Source organism: Palaemon carinicauda, chromosome 28, assembly GCF_036898095.1.
Source record: "Palaemon carinicauda isolate YSFRI2023 chromosome 28, ASM3689809v2, whole genome shotgun sequence".
Taxonomy (NCBI): domain Eukaryota; kingdom Metazoa; phylum Arthropoda; class Malacostraca; order Decapoda; family Palaemonidae; genus Palaemon; species Palaemon carinicauda.
The window spans coordinates 55974887-55994824 of record NC_090752.1 but is presented as its reverse complement, the minus strand read 5'-3'; the positions used below and the strand labels follow the sequence as shown (position 1 = coordinate 55994824).

Genomic DNA, 19938 nt, shown 5'->3' with positions numbered 1-19938 from the left:
AAAAAAAAAAAAAAAACACATTCAATACCCATCTGGGTGTGATATTTACTGACAACATTTCCCATTCAATCTAGGATTCGCTCTAGACGATTTGTGGAGAGTCACAGTGGCGCTGGTGTCGATGTTGTGCTGCTGATCTGTCGTCAGAATGCCAGCGATGTGCTTCATCACCTCCGTGACGCCCTGGCCCTTGGAAGCACTGACTTCGTACAGTAGTGCTTCATTTGCCTGGGAGGAATAGTAAGGTTATAGCTGTGCACTGATGCAGTTCAAATACATGGAAACTCTCTTAAGAGGTGACATGATAGACGCACTGTGGTAATACAGAAGTAACTTTTTTATAAGACAAAAGAGACACTGAAATTAAATAGCTTTTGAGAAGATAGCAAAGAAATTTTCATGTTAATGAATAACTTTTTAGGTGAAATATAGAAACAGTAACTGTGTAGAAACGATATCTAGGGAGATGGCAGAGACAGCGAAATTGTGCAGAAATAACTTCTTAAATGAAATTGAGTAACTTTTGGAAAGTTAGCAAAGAAATTGTGAGGATTATAAGTACCTTTTTAAGGAAGGTATGGAAACAGTAACTGGAGAAACAATATTTAGGGGGATAGCAGAGACAGGGAGATTGTACAAAAAGAGTAACTTTTAAAAAAGACAACAAAATTAGTGACAGTTCAAAACTAAGTAATAAATTTAGGCAAAATGGGAAAACTGTGATACACAAATGAAAATTGCAGTAAGTAGTGCCGTGATTGCATAATTTTTGAAGAAGAGTAATAAAAGACAAAATTAATTAAATTGATTCTGAGCTCATTCCCGATTGATGTCTTTTGTCAGATTACTGTATGCCCTCTGCGAGGTCAGAATGATAGAAACAAGCTGGAAAGTATAATTGTTCTTTTTATTATGAATTGGAACAGCAACATTAGAGGCGTCTGACGCTTGCTGCTGCATATCTTAAAAAAAAAAAAAAAAAAAAAAAAAAAAACACACACACTAGAATCGGTGGTTAAATAAATGTGATGATATAGTGTCTACTACTAAACTTATCATACCACGCAATTTTAGCTCTTAATTTCACTATATTGCCTAAAATTCAATAATAAATGAAAGAGGTTAGAAGATTGAACTACTCAAAATGTGCTCTTAATTTCATCATAACCGTCTGAAATCCAAGGGAAAATTTATTCACAATGCATAATAGATAATATATTTTTTTCGTGCATTATCCTTTCATATAAACGAAATCACTCATAAAAATCCGAAAAATCATGAAAGCAGTTAGAAGATTGAACGAATACATAACTTACTTTGGCTAAGGTGTACGCATTTTCTATGTTGACTCTCCGCGACTTCTGCAGATCTTTCTTATTGCCAATGATTGCCAGCACTAGGTTGGGGTCACCAAATTCCTGAAGGGAGTGGAGATACATATACAATAGGAAAACAGGTTGTTGCACTGTCACCCCGTTTGCTTTGTCTACATATTTTTCTTATAACTTTTACTTCCTATTCTGTTACATTTTCTGAAGACATTTATAATTATGCTTTTGAATATTAAAAGTTTGCTCTGTCTATTATTTTCTGTATTTGCATCAATGAGTTCGTGTTCCCTTGGATGCTCCTACTGGCCACGACAAACATAATGCCGTCCTGTCTGGAATGAGCGAATACAATTGGGTAGAAATGACAGGTTTATGCTTTCAGAATTTATTCGTAAAGAGATTGCAACTGTCCAAAACTGCCTCTACGAAATATTTCATGAAGAATGGCATGAAGTGAGTGCTGAGTGAATTTGCAGAGTGGGCGTTGTGAAGAAGCTACTCTACTTATTAGCCCTGTCCCATCAAAGTAGACCATTAAATATACTTACAATTAGACCACTAGATGTACTTACAACTAGACCACCAGACATGCTTACGAGTACAAGTACACCACTAGATATATTTACAAGTAGACCACTAGATATATTTACAAGTAGACCACTAGATATACTTACGAGTACAAGTAGACCACTAGATACACTTACAACTAGACAACTAGATATACTTTTAGCTAGACCACTAGATATACTTACAAGAAGACAACTAGATATACTTTTAGCGAGACCACTAGATATACTTACAGGTAGACCACTATATGTACTCACAACTAGACCACTAGATATACCTACAACTAGACTACTAAATTTAGATATACTTACACAGACCCTTTCCCAATCTAATGGGAGATACATTGGGTTACCTTGAGGCCCAATAACAAAACGGAGTGGCCGAATAGATATATATCTGCCTTAGGATATTTAAAAAGGACAACAAGAATGGAAGGATAGAACCTTACCCGGACAGAGGTGATCCAGTCTGTTACGTGTAGGAAAGATCTTTCGCATGTAATGTCGTACATCACAACCACACAGTCAGCTTTTCTGAGGGAGAAAAAGCTATAATATATATATATATGTATATATATATATATATATATATATATATATATATATATATATATATATAGTATATATATATATACAGTATATATTAGATATACTTCCATACATACAGGCATTCATGTATGATATATCTATCTATCTATGTATATGTATATATATATATATATATATATATATATATATATATATTAGATATACGTATATACATACAGACATGCATGTATGATACATTTATATATATATATATATATATATATATATATATATATATATACATATATATATATATTCATATATATATAAAGGTTTTATATATATGTATATATATATATATACAGTATATATATATATATATATATATATATATATATATATATATACATATAAATATATATATATATATACAGTATATATATATATATGTATATATATATATATATATATATATATATATATATATATATATAAGGTTTAAGCATAATTTTCAATATGCAAACCAATATTATCAATAATGGGCATAAAACGAGGCTATTTATTTTAGCTTATTTTCTATTTGTAAGACTTTGACAGTTCGAAGTTACATATAGCTAAAACAAACTGTTTCAAATCATTGTTCATAATAAAAAACAGAAACATTCCGTGTAGTATAACAGAATGAGCCTTCAGCTGACAAACTAACATTGACAATTGATAGAAATATTTCAGAAATTCTATTGTGATTATTGATGCGTTAAATTTTTTATTTAAACAGTCTGCTATCTATGAGAAACGACGTAAACTGAAACATTGCTAATAATTAGAAAATATGGTGACATTTCCTAAAGTTGAGAAATGAGGTGTCATTTTGTGGAAATGGAGGGTCATATTCCTAGAAATTGCCAAACAATAGTGCAATCAGATTGAGAAAATTTCAGCAATTGATAAACGCGACCTCATTGAGGGAGATATTTCATACAGTTACCGAACACAACCTGATAAAGGATTAATCTTCTCCAGTTACCAAGTACTGTGTGATGGAGGAAGTCATCTGGAACAGTTGCCAAACACAAGCTGATGGAGATTATATCTCCTGCAGTTGCCAAACACAATCTGATAAAGGGAAATACTTCCTGCAGGTGCCAAACACAGTCTGATAAAGGGAAATACTTCCTGCAGTTGCCAAACACAGTCTGATAAAGGGAAATACTTCCTGCAGTTGCCAAACACAGCCTGATAAAGGAAAATATTTCCTGCAGTTGCCAAACACAGCCTGAAAGAGGGAAATACTTCCTGCAGTTACCAAGCACAGCCTGATAGAGGGAAATACTTACTGCAGTTGCCAAACACAGCCTGATAGAGGGAAATACTTCCTTCAGTTGCCAAACACAGCCTGATAAAGGAAAATATTTCCTGCAGTTGCCAAACACAGCCTGATAAAGGAAAATATTTCCTGCAGTTGCCAAACACAGCCTGAAAGAGGGAAATACTTCCTGCAGTTACCAAGCACAGCCTGATAGAGGGAAATACTTACTGCAGTTGCCAAACACAGCCTGATAGAGGGAAATACTTCCTTCAGTTGCCAAACACAGCCTGATAAAGGAAAATATTTCCTGCAGTTGCCAAACACAGTCGGATAGAGGGAAATACTTCCTGCTGTTGCCAAACACAGTCTGATAAAGGGAAATACTTCCTGCAGTTGCCAAACACAGCCTGATAAAGGGAAATACTTCCTGCAGTTGCCAAACACAGCCTGATAAAGGGAAATACTTCCTGCAGTTGCCAAACACAGCCTGATAAAGGGAAATACTTCCTGCAGTTGCCAAACACAGCCTGATAAAGGGAAATCCTTCCTGCAGTTGCCAAACACAGCCCGATAAAGGGAGATATTTCCTGCAGTAACTAGATTGATCCTGATAGAAGGACACATATTCTGCAGTTATCAAACACAGCCTGATGGAGGGAGATATTGCCCACAATTACCAAAAACACCGCCTTGTGAAGGAACATATCTCCTGCAGTTGCCAAGCACAGTCTGATGTAGGCCACTCTGCGATTAATAAACAGCCTGATGGAGAAAAACATCTCCTGCAGTTACTAAATAGAGTCTGATGAGGAAAAAAATTTCCTACAGTTACCTAACACAGCCTGATGATGAAAGATATTTTCTGCAGTTATTAAAAACTGCTTGGTGGAGGTATGTAACTCCTGCAGTTACCAAACACAGCCTGATGGAGGGAAACATCTCTTGTAGTTATCAAACACAGCCTGATTGAGGGAGAATTCTCCTGTTATTAGAAAAAAAAAAACAGCCTGATTGACAAAGACTTCTCCTGCAGTTACCAAACACTGCCTAATTGAGGATGACATTGTCTGCAGTTACCATACACCGTCTGATAGAGGGACACATATCCTTCACTTACCAAACACTGCCTGATGGTAGGAAATATCTTCTACAATTACAAAACACAGCCTGGCTGGGGGGTAGGGAGGCCGTCTTTTACTGCTACCAAAAACAGCCTAGTAGAGGGAAACATTTCATACAGTTACCAAATAGGCTACAGCCTGATGGAGGGAGAAATCTCTTGCAGTCGCCAAACACAGTCTGATTGAAGAAGACATCTCTAGTTACCAAAAATACCCTGGTGGAAGGATTCATCTCTATTTAGGGACACATCACATGCGGTTACCAAACGCAGTCTGATTCAAGGGAAAACCTTGGGGAGTCACCAAAAACAACCTGGTGTAAGAGGATATTTCCTGCTGTTGTCAAAGAAAGCCTGATTGAGGGAAACATTTACTACTACTAGAATTATCCTGGTAGAGGTAAACATCTCATGTAGTTACAAAGTACAGCCTCATCAAGGGAGACATCTCTCGAAGTCACCAAACAGCTTAAAGGAAGAAAACAGCACTTGCAATTACCAAGGTCAGCCTGATAGAGGAATATATCCAACCTTGTGGAGGGAGACATCTTCTACCAACTCCACACACAGCCTGATGGGTAGAGATACCTCCCGCAGTTACAAAATAAAGCTTGCTGGTAGGAGGCATCTTCTGTCATTATCAAACACAGTCTGATGGAAGGGGATATCTTCTGCAGTTACAAAACAATCTGAAGGAGTAAGATATCTTCTTAGTTAACAATTACAGTCTAATGAAAACAGACATGACTGCAGCTACCAAACACTACCTGATGGAAGAAAAAAGAAAATATCTTTTGTCATTACCAAATACAGTTAGATGGAAGGATACAACTCATTCAGTTACAAAAACAGTCTGATAGTGGAATATATCCCCTATAGCTACCAAATACATCCAGTTGGAGGGAATTATCTATTGCGGTTACCAAACATAGTATGATGAAGGAAGAAATTTCCAGCAGTTACCCAACACAGTTTGGAGATGGGAGACATCTCCTTAGGTTTACTAAACACATTTTGATTGAAGAACCCGTCTCATCCAATTACCAAACACGGCCAGGTGCATAAAGGCCTTTCCTGTAGTTACCAAGCGCAATTTGATTGTGGAGGACATCTCCAGCAGTTACAAAACAGCTTTGAGGGAAAAGTCCTCTTTTGCTACTAAAACGGCCTGGTGGAGGGAGTCATCTCATACACTTATCAAACGCAGCCTAATTGAAGGAGACATTTCCTGCCGTTACCAAACACTGCCTGACTGAGGTAGACACTTTCTACAGATACCAAACATAATGTGATAAAGGAAGCCATTTCATACAGTTCCCAAACGCAGCCAGATTGTGGAACACATCTGCAGTTATAAAAAAACTGCCTGATGGAGGGAGAGATCGCATGCCTTTGCCAAAACACAGACTGATGAAGGGAGATGTCTCCTGTAGTTACCAAGCATAGCCTGAAGGATGGAGACATTTCCTCCTCCTACCTAGCACTGCCTGAAGTATGGAGACGATTTCTTCCTGCTACCTAAAATGCCTGGCGGAGTTATTTCTTGTAGTTGCTTGACACCATCTCTAGGAAGCCAAGCATTTACCACAGATTTGAAGTGCAACCTGTATTTGATGCAACTCGAAAGAGTGATAGATATATCTAAAGAACCAACCACAACCTGTCAAATATATTTTGAATTATATTTGCCAAATGCAATCAAATGGATATGTTAGTCACAGTTGCCAGAAGTCACCTGATGACGAAAATCTTTCCCACATTCGCTAGATAACTGTAGTTACAAAATGAACCTGGCTATTGTTTTACACCTACCTGTAATACTGGCGAGTTATCGCTCTGTATCTTTCTTGCCCAGCAGTGTCCCATAGTTGCAGTAATGCATTTACTCCTCCAACACATGTGTGCATCAAACGATAATCAACACCAACAGTTGTCGCAAAGTTGCGAAATTCTCCCACGGCAGCTCTGGGAATAGTAGAGAAAACATACTGGTACTTCTACTACTACTGCTGTTATTGAGATGTAAAAATGCATGCTCTTAAAAGAAAGAATCCAAATAGATCATTAATTTGTAATCCATGTTGACCACAGAAAAAGGAAATCCTTACTTAATGATAAAACTGAAAAATCAAATGAAGATAATGAATACAAATTGTTAAAAGGTAAAAGACTTGAAATGGAGGAAAAGAAACTAGTGAAATTTGTACCTATATCAATTGCAACTAACATTTGAAATTCCAGGGGTATTATTGCTTATTATAAAGTAGAAATATACAAACATAATTAATATGAGAATTGGTATAAAATACACAAGTGTTAAGTATTTTTTTGAGCAGGATACATAATCCTTAGTAGAAGCATAAACAAACAGAATGCTTTATATATAACTTTAACTTACAAAAATAAGATATATTACTACTGCTAGCTAAGCTACCATCCTAGTTAAAAAAGCAGATGCTATAAGCCTAAGGGTTCCAACAGAGACAAATAGGCCAGTGAGGAAAGGAAATAAGGAAATAAACTACAAGAGAAATGATGGACAATTAAAATGAAAAATTTTAAGAACAGTAACAACTGTAACAATACACCGAATAACACACTTGAAAAAAGAAATATAGTAAAATTCAATGCTTAGTAATGGGTCATAACACTGGTATATCACCTGTGAATGAACGTAGTTTTCCCAACGGCCGAATCTCCTATGAACACGACCTTGAAGATCCTTGTCGTAGTCACGGCTGAGAGAGGGATAACTCGACCTCCTGTCGTTTCCCGCTCCTCGAAGTCCTCCTTGCTACCTTCCACGTCACCCGTGTCTATTTCCCCTATTCGAGAGGAACCACTGGTTTCTAGCTTCTTATGATTTTTGCTGTTCATTTTGGCTATGTGACTGCCAGTGTCACTTTGGTCGACTTCGTCTGAGGAGGTGTTCTTGGCAACTTTATCTTCATCTTCTTCTTCTTCTTCTTCTTCTGCCTGGATTTCAGAATGTGATATTTCCTTTTCTTCAATTAGAGCACATCTACAGTTTATGATATACTACAAATAAAACGAAATTTGGCTGTTAAATCGCTTCCTTTTAATAATAATAATAATAATGATAATAATAAAAATTATAATAATAATAATAATAACAATAATAATAATAATAATAATAATAATAATAATAATAAACGAAAAATGGAGGGTTTCATTGGTCAACAATATAAACAAAACTAGAATTCCTTAAATTAACAATCTTCTGATAGATCTTGGGATTTTATACAAACATCAGCATCACTGGGTTTTCAAGATTGCTTATGAATTAAAGTTAAAAATCAAAATCCTTTCAGGATGATAGTAAAGGATTTGGGGTCTTACGAATATTCTCAAAAGAATACAGCGTGAGAGACTTGGATTGACGGATCACAAATTCATAGAATTACTTGCCAAAGATTTGATCTCTTCGTTTTGGCTCTCATTGTCGACATATTTGACGTTTTCGAATTCCACCTCCAGATGGCGTTCCTGGAAGTCTTGGTCAAACTCTTCCTTTTGGAAATCTTCAGAGGTCGTGGTTGTCGACTGTGTATTCGTGTGTACTATTGGTAGGTAAGTGTGCGAATGGTATGTACGTTGTGGGTAAATAAACGCTTGGTTGGTGTATGTGTCAAGAGGCAGGTCAAGTTGTGGCATCGATAATTCGGGATGATAAATGAGGGTGGATGAATGGCAGATGGGGGATGAAGGTGGATGCGATTCCCTGAAATATAAGAAAAATGCTTTTTTTTTTTTGGTTTTGTTTTTCTTTTTTTTTTTTGCTTTTTTGGGGGGTATATTTTTACAACTACAACTACACTACAGAAGCGAAGTCCGGCCTGAAAAAAATAGTTTTTTTTTTTTTTTTTTTTTTTTTTTGTATATTTTTACAACTACAACTACACTACAGAAGCGAGGTCCGTCCTGATTTTTTTTAACACTACAGAAGTGGAGTCCTTCCTGAAAAAAATATGAGGTAAGCGATTTATTTCTGAAATCTAGAAGTTTTCGATATAAGATTGACAATAATTTGGATATTTTTTGCAATTATATAATCACGACTCATTGAAAATTTATCTGATGATGTACCTGTTGCTGAGAATGGCAACAACAATAATGGCTATATAATGGCTATATTTGTCAATGAAAAATTGTTAGGTAGAGTCACTTCAATTTTCATCAGAATAAGAGATTTCATTCTTTTTGAAACTATCCATAGAAGTAAATTCTACACCATTAGTATGTTTTGAAACAAGACCTACGTACCTCGTAATAATTTCCTTTTAGAATTTCCATGAAAATAAAAAGAAGAAATATGCATTTAGGTATTTCATATTCCTATCATCTTTAATCATATAAAGAGTTCTTCAGTGCAAATACACTGTTAAAATTTTGCATTAAAAAACGGTAAATTCCTGGCAATATTAATCCAGGATTTTTAACGTTTTAGAAATGGATACATTGACGTAAAGGAGTGATATTACTATCACCAACCCATAAAAGATAATAAATAAGGGTAGAATTTACGGTCGCCTGCATTTTACTAAAAGACGGCTAAGATCAGTATATTTTTACGGAAAATTTCTGATTATATTACGGTTTTTTTTTCTTTTTAACAATGTAAGAGTAATTCTAAAACATTTGTTAAAAATTTGCATTAAAAAACGGTAAATGTCTGGCAACAATCATCCATAATTTTTACAGTTTTAAAAACGGATATACTGACGTAAAGGAGTAATATTACGGTCACCAACCAGCTAAAGATAATAACAAAGTAGGGTAAAAATTACGGTCGCCTGCATTTTACCGAAATACGTCTGAGAACAGTATATTTTTACGGAGAATTTCCGATTAGAATTACGGCCTAGTTTAACAGTGTAAGAGTAATTTCAAAATATTTACTTTTTAAAAAAAATATTTACCTGTGACAATCGCAAACCTTCGTGACGTCAGACACCTTTGGATTTTTGAAGCGGCTTTTCAATTTATCTTTCTGAAATTGCTCGCTTTCTTCCACCGTCGGTTCTTCGTTGTCCATCGTAAATTGGTTCCAGGAATCGCCGTAATAGTCCTGATCGTTGCGGTCCCCTGAAGGATAGTTTTCCCGAGCTGGAAGGATAGTGTCAGGGTGGATAGAAGTGTCAGGCGAGGCTTCCAGAGGGATAGGATCCTTTCTTTCCGGGCTAAGGAAATCCTCAGTCTGTAGCCTCTTCATGGATAAGAGCGTGGGAGATGTTTGTGTGATGGAATCAGTCCTTTGGAATGTCATCCTTTGGTCTGTGGTGTTGTCTTTATCTGGAAATATATGTTACGGTTTTTTTTTGTTTTTTGTTTTTTTGTGACATGTATCTCTTTATAGTTTATATATGAAAGATCTATTTTAATGTTGTTACTGTTTTTGAAGTGTTGCAATTTAATTTTTCATTACTTCTCTGGTAGTTTATGTTTTTTCTTATTTTCTTTCCTCACTGGGCCTTTTTTCCCTGTTGGAGCCTTTGGGTTTGTAGCATCCTCCTTTTTCAACTAGGGTTGTAGCTTAGCTAGTAATAATAATAATAATAATAATAATAATAATAATATATGTTGGACCACTCATTTGTTAGTTCAAAACAGAAGAAACAAGTTACTTAGTGGAATGTTCTTTCATATACGACTAAGGGTTAGGGTGGCCTATTGGAAAAGTCCCTGCCTGGCGTTTTGCTAGACGGGTGTTCGAGTCCCACTCAAGCTCGATAGTTTCTTGTTGAGTCTGCAACTTCACCATCCTTGCTAGGTAAGGAGAGCAGTTTGGGTCATCATATAGGTCTACCTGCTGAGTCATCATTGCCTGGCCCTCCCTGGTCCTAGCTTGGGCACTGATCATATGAATATATGTAAGCTAAGGAGGGCAGTTTGTGGCATCATATAGGTCTACCTGCTGAGTCATCAGCAGCCATTGCCTGACAGCCCCTGGTCCTAGCTTGGGCATTGATCATATATATATATATATATATATATATATATATATATATATATATATATATATAAGCTAAGGAGAGTGGTTTGGGGGATCATATATGTCACCTGCTGAGTCGTCAGCAGCCATTGCCTGGCCCTCCCTGGTCCTAGCTTGGGCATTGATCATATATATATATATATATATATATATATGTACGTATATATATATATATATATATACAGTATATATATATATATATATATATATATATATATATATATATATATATATATATATATATATACATACTGTATATATAAGCTAAGGGGGGCGGTTTGGGGGAGCATATATGTCTACCTGCCGAGTCATCAGCAGCCATTGCCTGTCCCTCCCTGGTCCTAACTTGGGCGCTAATCATATGTAAATATGGTACACACCTGGTGAATCGAATTGGTTTCCTTCGTCTGCGCTGCACCGACAAGGATGCAGCAGCAGTTCCTGCAGGAGGCTCTGTTGTTCGTCAGGAGATGGGGTCATCAACGTGGCGAACAGAGGACTCTCGCTTGTGGAAACTGAAGAATTCTGTTAGAAAGAAATATGAAGAAATGAATGTCATTTCTGATGTAAAGGAGTTTATTTATTGGTAGATACCTGATAGGTTGTTGATTGTTACTTGATTTTGTTATTGGTAAATGTTACATATGCAAAACCAGCTATGTATATATATATATATATATATATATATATATATATATATATATATATATATGTATATATATGTATATATATCTATCTATATGTTTATATATATATATATATATATATATATATATATATATATATATATATATACAGTATATATATATATATATATACATATAGATAGATATATATATATAATATATATGTATATATATCTATATGTGTATATATATATTTATATATATATTTATATATACACACATATAGATATATATAAATATATATATATATATATATATATATATATATATATACATATATATATATGTATATATATACACACATATATATACATATATATAAATATATATATATATATATATATATATATATATATATTTATATATATATATATGCAATACATATATATATATATATATTTATATATATATATATGCAATACATATATATATATATATATATATATATATATGATAATAATAATAATAATAATAATAATAATAATAATAATAATAATAATAATAATAATAAAACCTTATTCAGTAAAGGGATTTTTTAATAATGACAATTGTAAAATCTCTTATGATAGGCTGATCTACTATCTGAATGAGAGAACCAACATAAGTCCTTTTCTCTCCTTGTTTATTTCGGGTCTGGGCTAGTAAAGGGCCCACGATGGCACGCTTCGTTACCAACAGTATCCTAAAGACACGTGCCATTACCTCAAAGTACGATTCGTCGTGCTCGAAGTCGCTCGGGGTGTTGACGTCATCAGGCGATGTCCTGAAGAACGAGTAAACAATAAATATTTGAAGGATGATAATAATAATAATAATAATAATAATAATAATAATAATAATGATATTAAAATTAATAATAATAATAATAATAATAATAATAATAATAATAATAATAAAAACATTATTATTATTATTGTTATTATTATTATTATTATTATTATTAATAATAATAATAATATCAATAATAATAATAATAATAATAATAATAATAATAATAATAATAATACAAATGAAACTAGCTTTACTTTTAATACAAATAAAAACAAACTTAATCTCAGATTTTAAGGGAAAACTAAGAATTCAAAGATATAAGGAATTAAAGAAATTATATATTCCCTACCTGTCCACTCCACCGTAAATGGGAACAGGCAGAGCCTTTTGTGGAACTGCGATCTCTGTTGTGATGCCAGCCACGGACTCGAAGGTTACTGAGTTTTTCTTGCTGGTGATTGGGGCACTGGCAGTCAGCTGCTCCTGGTGTGGGTATCTTGATCTGGAAATATATATGAAAAGGAAAGTGATACTCTATAGTCCATTTCTTTTAGCGATGCAGATTTGCACCGACTCGCAGCGGTGCCCTTTTAGCTCGGAAAAGTTTCGTGATCGCTGATTGGTTGGAATTATCTCGTCCAACCAATCAGCGATCCGGAAACTTTTCCGAGCTAAAAGGGCACCGCTGCGAGTCGGTGCAAATATGCATCGCTAAAAGAAATGGACTATAGTGGTCGGAGAAATTGGATTTGAGACACTAAATTCTATTGGTGAGAATTCGATCTGAAAATACAAAAAATTATGAAAATACTCTAGTGATTAGCAGAATTTGATCTAAAAACACACAACAAAAGAAGAAAATACTCTATTGATAAGAAGAATTCTAACTGAAACACACACAAAAAAAAAAAATTCTAGTGGTGAGAAGGATTCGATATGAAAACACAAAAAATGGAGACAATACTCTAGTGATCAGATTAATACGATCTGAAAATACATGAAAAGAAAAAAAAATACTCTAATGAACAGATTAATTCGATCTGGAAACAAAAAAAAAAATACTCTTGTGATCAGAAAAATTAGATTTGAAAACACACACACACACACACACACAAAAAAAAAAAACTATAGTGGTCAGAGGAATTTGATCTAAACACACACACACACACACGCACACAAAACTCCATTGGTCAGAATAATTTAATCTGAAAAAGAAAAAAGAAAATGGTAGTCATAAGAAATTGTCAGGCTGATCTCATTAGAAAATAAAACCTGTATCTAAATTTACCTATAAGTGGGTTGTTTGTATCTACCTATCTATCTATCTATCTATCTATCTATCAACCAATATTTTTGGTCACTGAAAACTGAGTAGGTAATTAAATTTCTCTCTCTCTCTCTCTCTCTCTCTCTCTCTCTCTCTCTCTCTCTCTCTCTCTCTCTCTCTCTCTCTCTCTCTCTCTCACACATATTTATAGTTACAATTGATAATAAGAAGAGCAGTCACAGACGAATAATAAACCTTTAATTGAAGGACGTCTGACAAAACAATATCCAACAGCAGGAACAACAACAACAGCAGAAAACAGGAAATTAACCTCTGTACACTTAAACAGGAAGGAAAAATCATTCGTGTTACCATGAGGAAAAACGTCAATAGTGTCGGTAGTGGAACGTGTAAGATTATTTTTGTGATTCTGTGTTGATTTCATAAATAGCAGAAGAAAGAGAAAATCATAACACGTGCGTGTCTCTACTTTCATACGTTCATTCTCACTTCAGTAATAACGTCATTATTTACAACATGGATGATGATAATAACAACAACAAAAACAACAGCAATAATAATAATAATGATAATAATACAACTACTACTACTACTAATAATGATACTACTACTACTACTACTACTACTACTACTACTACTAATAATAATAATAATAATAATAATAATAATAATAATAATAATAATAATATCCCTGCGTGTCGTAAGAGGCGACTAAAAGGGACGGGACGAGGGGGCTGGGAACCCCCTCTCCTGTATTTACAATTCTGTGAGACATCATCAAAAAATAGAGCTGGGGGTAGAGTGACTGCTCCCTGCACTCTAGTTTTGGGGTGTTTGAATGTGCGTGGATGTAGTATGATAGAGAGTAAAAGATGTGAGATTGGAAGTATGTTTATTTATAGAAGGATGGATATATTGGCCTTGTGTGAAACAAAGATAAAAGGGAAGGGTGAAGTGATGTTTGGTGAAATGTCTGGTAGAGTGTCTGGGATTGAAAGGGGAAGAGCAAGAGAGGGTGTGGCTTTATTGCTGAGTGAATGGATGACAGGTAAGGTAGTGGAATGGAAGGAGATATCATCTAGGTTAATGTGGGTAAGGGTTAGGTTGGGTAAGGAATGTTGGGCGTTTGTCAGTGCGTATGGGCCAGGTAGTGAGAAAAGTGAAGATGAGCGGAATGAGTTCTGGAATGAATTAACCAGGACTAGGTAGAAGGAATTATGTAGTAGTCATGGGTGACTTAAATGCTAGAGTGGGGGCTGGAGAGGTAGAAGGTGTCATTGGGAAGTATGGCGTACCAGGTGAAAATGAGAGTGGTGAGACCCTGGTGAATATGTGTGTTGAGCAAGAGATGGTGATAAGTAATAGCTTTTTCAAAAAGAAAGATAAAAACAAGTATACATGGGTAAGAGTGGCAAATGGAAGAGTAGTAGAAAGGGCATTAATGGATTATGTGTTGATAACTAAAAGAATGTTTGGAAGATTGAAAGACGTGCACGTGTTTAGGGGTATGGCTAACGGTAAGTCTGATCATTTTTTGGTGGAAGGAAAATTAGTTGTAGCAAAAGAGTGGGGGAATAGAGTAGGTGAATGTAAAAGGGAGCTAGTGAGGGTTGAAGAGCTAATAAAACCGGGGGTAAAAAGTAAATATCAGGAAAGGTTGAAAATGACATATAACGAAGTGAAAGTAAGAGAAACAGGCAATTTAGAGGAGGAGTGGAAGTTAGTAAAAGAAAATTTTGTTGGGATTGCAAGTGAGGGATTGGATCATTCATATGAAGAGAATAAGAAGTTTTGGAAAGAAGTGGAGAGAGTAAGGAAGGTTGGCTCAAGAATTGAAGAGACAGTGAAAGATGGAAATGGAAGGTTGTTAAAAGGAGAGGAGGCAAGGAAAAGGTGGGCGGAATATTTTGAAAGTTTACTGAATGTTGAGGATAATAAGGAGGCAGATATAATTACTGTTGCAGGTGTTGAGGTGCCAGTGATGGGAGATGAGAATGAGAGAGAGATTACAAGAGAGGAAGTGAGGAGAGCACTAGATGAAACGAGAGTAGGAAAAGCGTCTGGTATGGATGGTGTGAGAGCTGACATGTTGAAGGAAGGGTGTGTGACTGTACTTGAATGGTTGGTGAGTTTGTTTAATATGTTTTGTGTTGTCAATGGTACCAGTAGATTGGGTTTGTGCATGTATTGTACCACTATATAAGGATAAGGGAGATGTGCATGAGTGTTGTAATTCAAGGGGTATTAGTTTGTTGAGTGTAGTTGGAAAAGTGTATGGTAGAGTACTGATTAATAGGATTAAGAATAAAACAGAGAATGCAATCTTAGAAATACAGGGTGGTTTTAGAAGAGGTAGGGGTTGTATGAATCAGATTTTTACAGTTAGGCAGATATGCGAGAAATATTTAGCAAAAGGTAAGGAGGTGTATGTTGCGTTTATGGATCTGGAGAAAGCGTATGATAGAGTTGATAGGGAAGCGATGTGGAATGTGATGAGGTTATATGGAGTTGGTGGAAGGTTGTTGCAAGCAGTGAAAAGTTTCTACAAAGGTAGTAAAGCATATGTTAGGATAGGAAATGAAGTGAGCAATTGGTTTCTGGTGGGAGTGGGGCTGAGACATGGATGTGTGATGTCGCCGTGGTTGTTTAACTTGTATGTTGATGGAGTGGTGAGAGAGGTGAATGCTCGAGTACTTGAACGAGGATTGAAACTGGTAGACGAGAATGACCATGAATGGGAGGTAAATCAGTTGTTGTTTGCGGATGATACTGTACTGGTTGCAGACGCGGAAGAGAAGCTTGGCCGATTAGTGACAGAATTTGGAAGGTGTGTGAGAGAAGGAAGTTGAGAGTTAATGTGGGTAAGAGTAATGTTATGAGATTTACGAGAAGGGAAGGTGGTGCAAGGTTGAATGTCATGTTGAATGAAGAGTTACTTGAGGAGGTGGATCAGTTTAAGTACTTGGGGTCTCTTGTTGCAGCAAATGGTGGAGTGGAAGCAGATGTACGTCAGAGAGTGAATGAAGGGTGCAAAGTGTTGGGGGCAGTTAAGGGAGTAGTAAAAAATAGAGGGTTGGGCATGAATGTAAAGAGAGTTCTATATGAGAAAGTGATTGTACCAACAGTGATGTATGGATCGGAGTAGTGGGGAATGAAAGTGACGGAGAGACAGAAATTGAATGTGTGTGAGATGAAGTGTCTAAGGAGTATGGCTGGTGTAATCTCGAGTAGATAAGGTAAGGTTAGGAACGAAGTGGTGAGGGTGAGAACGGGTGTAAGAAATGAGTTAGCAGCTAGAGTGGATATGAATGTGTTGAGGTGGTTTGGCCATGTTGAGAGAATAGAAAATGGCTGTCTGCTAAAGAAGGTGATGAATGCAAGAGTCGATGGGTGAAGTACAAGAGGAAAGCCAAGGTTTGGGTGGATGGATGGAGTGAAGAAAGCTCTGGGTGATAGGAGGATAGATGTGAGAGAGGTAAGACAGCGTGCTAGAAATAGGAATGAATGGCGAGCGATTGTGACGCAGTTCCGGTAGGCCCTCCTGCTTCCTCCGGTGCCTTAGATGACCGCGGAGGTAGCAGCAGTAGGGGATTCAGCGTTATGAAGCTTCATCTGTTGTGGATAACGGGGGAGGGTGGGCTGTGGCACCCTAGAAGTACCAGCCTAACTCGGTTGAGTCCCTTGTCAGGCTGGGAGGAACGTAGAGAGGAGAGGTCCCTTTTTTTGTTTCATTTGCTTGATGTCGGCTACCCCCCAGAATTAGGGGAAGTACCTTGGTATATGTATGTATGTATATATATATAAATTTATATATATATATATATATATATATATGTATGTATGTATGTATATATATATATATATATATATATATATATATATATATATATATATATAAAACAAGAGAGAGAGAGAGAGAGAGAGAGAGAGAGAGAGAGAGAGAGAGAGAGACATACCTGCTTAGTTCGCTTGGCGTGGAGGCCTCAGACTGGTCATGTTCGTCCCTCAGCTCGGTGTTAATGATTCTGAGTAGGCCAAGCTGGGTCACCAGACTCTCTCGCTCTAGGGCAATGCCTTCGCTCACCTTAGCAGAGACGTTGATGGGGAATTAATGAATTAATAATGGTTAACTGGAGTGTGGTTTTCAATTTTATGTGTTGATTGATTTTGTATTTTTTTGTATTTCTTGTATTTTGGGAGAATCTGTGGTATATAATTAACAGCATAAATATATATATATATATATATATATATATATATATATATATATATATATATGTATATATATATATATATATATATGTATATATATATGCATATATATGTATATATATGCATATATATATATATATATATATATATATATATATATATATATATATATATGCAGCTAGAGACTTGATCTTTATTATCTATAGGGATAATATATATATATATATATATATATATATATATATATATATACTGTATATATATACAGTATATACATATATATATATATATATATATATATATATTTTATATACATATATATATATATATATATACACATACATATATATATGTATATATATACATATACTGTACATATATATATGTATATACTGTATATATATATATATATATATATATATATATATATATATATATATATATATATATATATATGTATATATATTATATATACACTTCTCTCAGCGGCATTGCCAGACGTATAACTCCCCGGTCTGTCCCCGTCCCTCGGGTAAGGAGGAGTAGTCATACCCTGGTGAGAGGGAGTGCATGTGCTTGTGCATCTGTGCATACTAAATATCTATACGTCATTTTTTACGGGTCACGTACACTTGTATTTGTATATTAGACATGCATATTTTTCAGTTTATCTTTTATTAATTAATAAAAAAAGATGATTATTGATTATCATTGATTAAAATATTCTCTGATATTCAATAAATGGTCGTTTCACTTCAACCAGAGAAAATGAAAAATCATGCATAAATGTTATTCACATCACCAATAGTTTTTCACATTATATACTATAAAAAGATGAAAATTATATATAATCTTAACACCCATGAAATCCTATTCAATAGTTCTATTTCAAAATTTATAAATATAAAAATGTTTAAATCTAAACACCTACAAAATCAATAATTTCACTTCAACATTTTCTTATTAATGACCCAAATGCCTGTGACGCCACCTGAAAGGATCGACAGCCTTGAGTCCCAGGAGACGTACCTTCAGAGCCTGCTGCGCCCTTCGGCGCTTCTCGTCCTTGATGTTCTTCCTCATGTGTTCGAGGGTGACCGAAAGCTCCTCGGCTTCTCTCTCCTTCAGGGAATACTCCTCCTCCAGTTTGCTCTGTCCCGGGGAGGAATTGGAGAGAGCATTTAGGAAAATTGCTGCTGGTGGGACTACCCACTACACTGTTAGAAAAACCGTAATTTTAATAGGAAATTCTCAGTATAAATATACTGTTCTCAACCGTATTTCAGTAAAATACAGGTGACCGTAATTTTACCTTAATTTGTTATTATTTTACGGGTTGGTGACCGTAATATCACTCATTTACGTCAATATATCCGTCTTTAAAACGGCAAAAATTCTGGAATAAATGTTGCCAGACTTTTACAGTTTTTCAATGCAAATTTTTAACAGGGTACTTACACTGCTAAAAATTTGCCGTAAAAAAAAAATCCTGAAATAAATGTTACCAGGCATTTACAGTTTTAAAAACGGATATATTGACGTAAAGGAGTCATATTACGGTCACCACCCCGTAAAAAGATAATAACAAAGAAGGGTAAAATTACGGTCGTCTGTATTATACTAAAATACGGCTGAGAACAGTGTATTTTTACGGAGATTTTCTGATTAAAATTACGGTTTTTTTTTTTTCTACAGTGTAGTTGAAATGGGATCCTGAAGTTCGGAAGGCTATTCATGATAATGGTGATAAAATAATGGTGACAAAGTTATGTTGTGATGGAGTAATTATAAAATATGTCATAGGTATCACGTGATCACCTGGGCATTTTGAAAAAAAAGATTGCAAGTTCAAGGCTGTGATGAAGTGTGTGGGAAAATTTCCCCAACCCCCCCCCAAAAAAAAATAAACACACCACTAAGGTATGTAACTCACAATAGATAAATTGTATAAACTGCACTAAGTTGAACAAACCAGATAATCATATAGTGATTTTAAGAAATTGTAAAGCTTATAATTTGGAATTAAAGAGATTGGCAGAAAATACGGACCATGGATCCTTAGGATGTCATAAATATTCAATATCTTTGTAATAAGAACAATTTAATTCAATAAT

General features: G+C 35.0%; 1 protein-coding gene across 8 annotated transcripts in view; it reads right to left on the bottom strand.

Moving 5' to 3' along the window:
- The window catches only part of LOC137621600 (EF-hand calcium-binding domain-containing protein 4B-like), a 57899-nt gene continuing 37961 nt past the window's right edge, over nucleotides 1-19938 (bottom strand). For 3 of the 8 annotated variants that reach the window (XM_068352012.1, XM_068352013.1, XM_068352011.1), the window contains exons 8-19: nucleotides 18854-18976; nucleotides 17569-17696; nucleotides 12674-12826; nucleotides 12256-12316; nucleotides 11248-11392; nucleotides 9795-10167; nucleotides 8284-8596; nucleotides 7517-7893; nucleotides 6667-6819; nucleotides 2347-2446; nucleotides 1317-1418; nucleotides 1-228 (exon numbers count right to left, since the gene is read on the bottom strand). In XM_068352012.1, the coding sequence (XP_068208113.1) occupies nucleotides 46-228; nucleotides 1317-1418; nucleotides 2347-2446; nucleotides 6667-6819; nucleotides 7517-7893; nucleotides 8284-8596; nucleotides 9795-10167; nucleotides 11248-11392; nucleotides 12256-12316; nucleotides 12674-12826; nucleotides 17569-17696; nucleotides 18854-18976 (2211 nt within the window). In that variant the 3' untranslated portion in view covers nucleotides 1-45. Of the gene's footprint in view, nucleotides 229-1316; nucleotides 1419-2346; nucleotides 2447-6666; nucleotides 6820-7516; nucleotides 7894-8279; nucleotides 8597-9794; nucleotides 10168-11247; nucleotides 11393-12255; nucleotides 12317-12673; nucleotides 12827-17568; nucleotides 17697-18853; nucleotides 18977-19938 lie in introns of all 8 variants that reach the window. The other 5 variants (XM_068352015.1, XM_068352017.1, XM_068352018.1 and 2 more) reach the window with 5 other exon arrangements.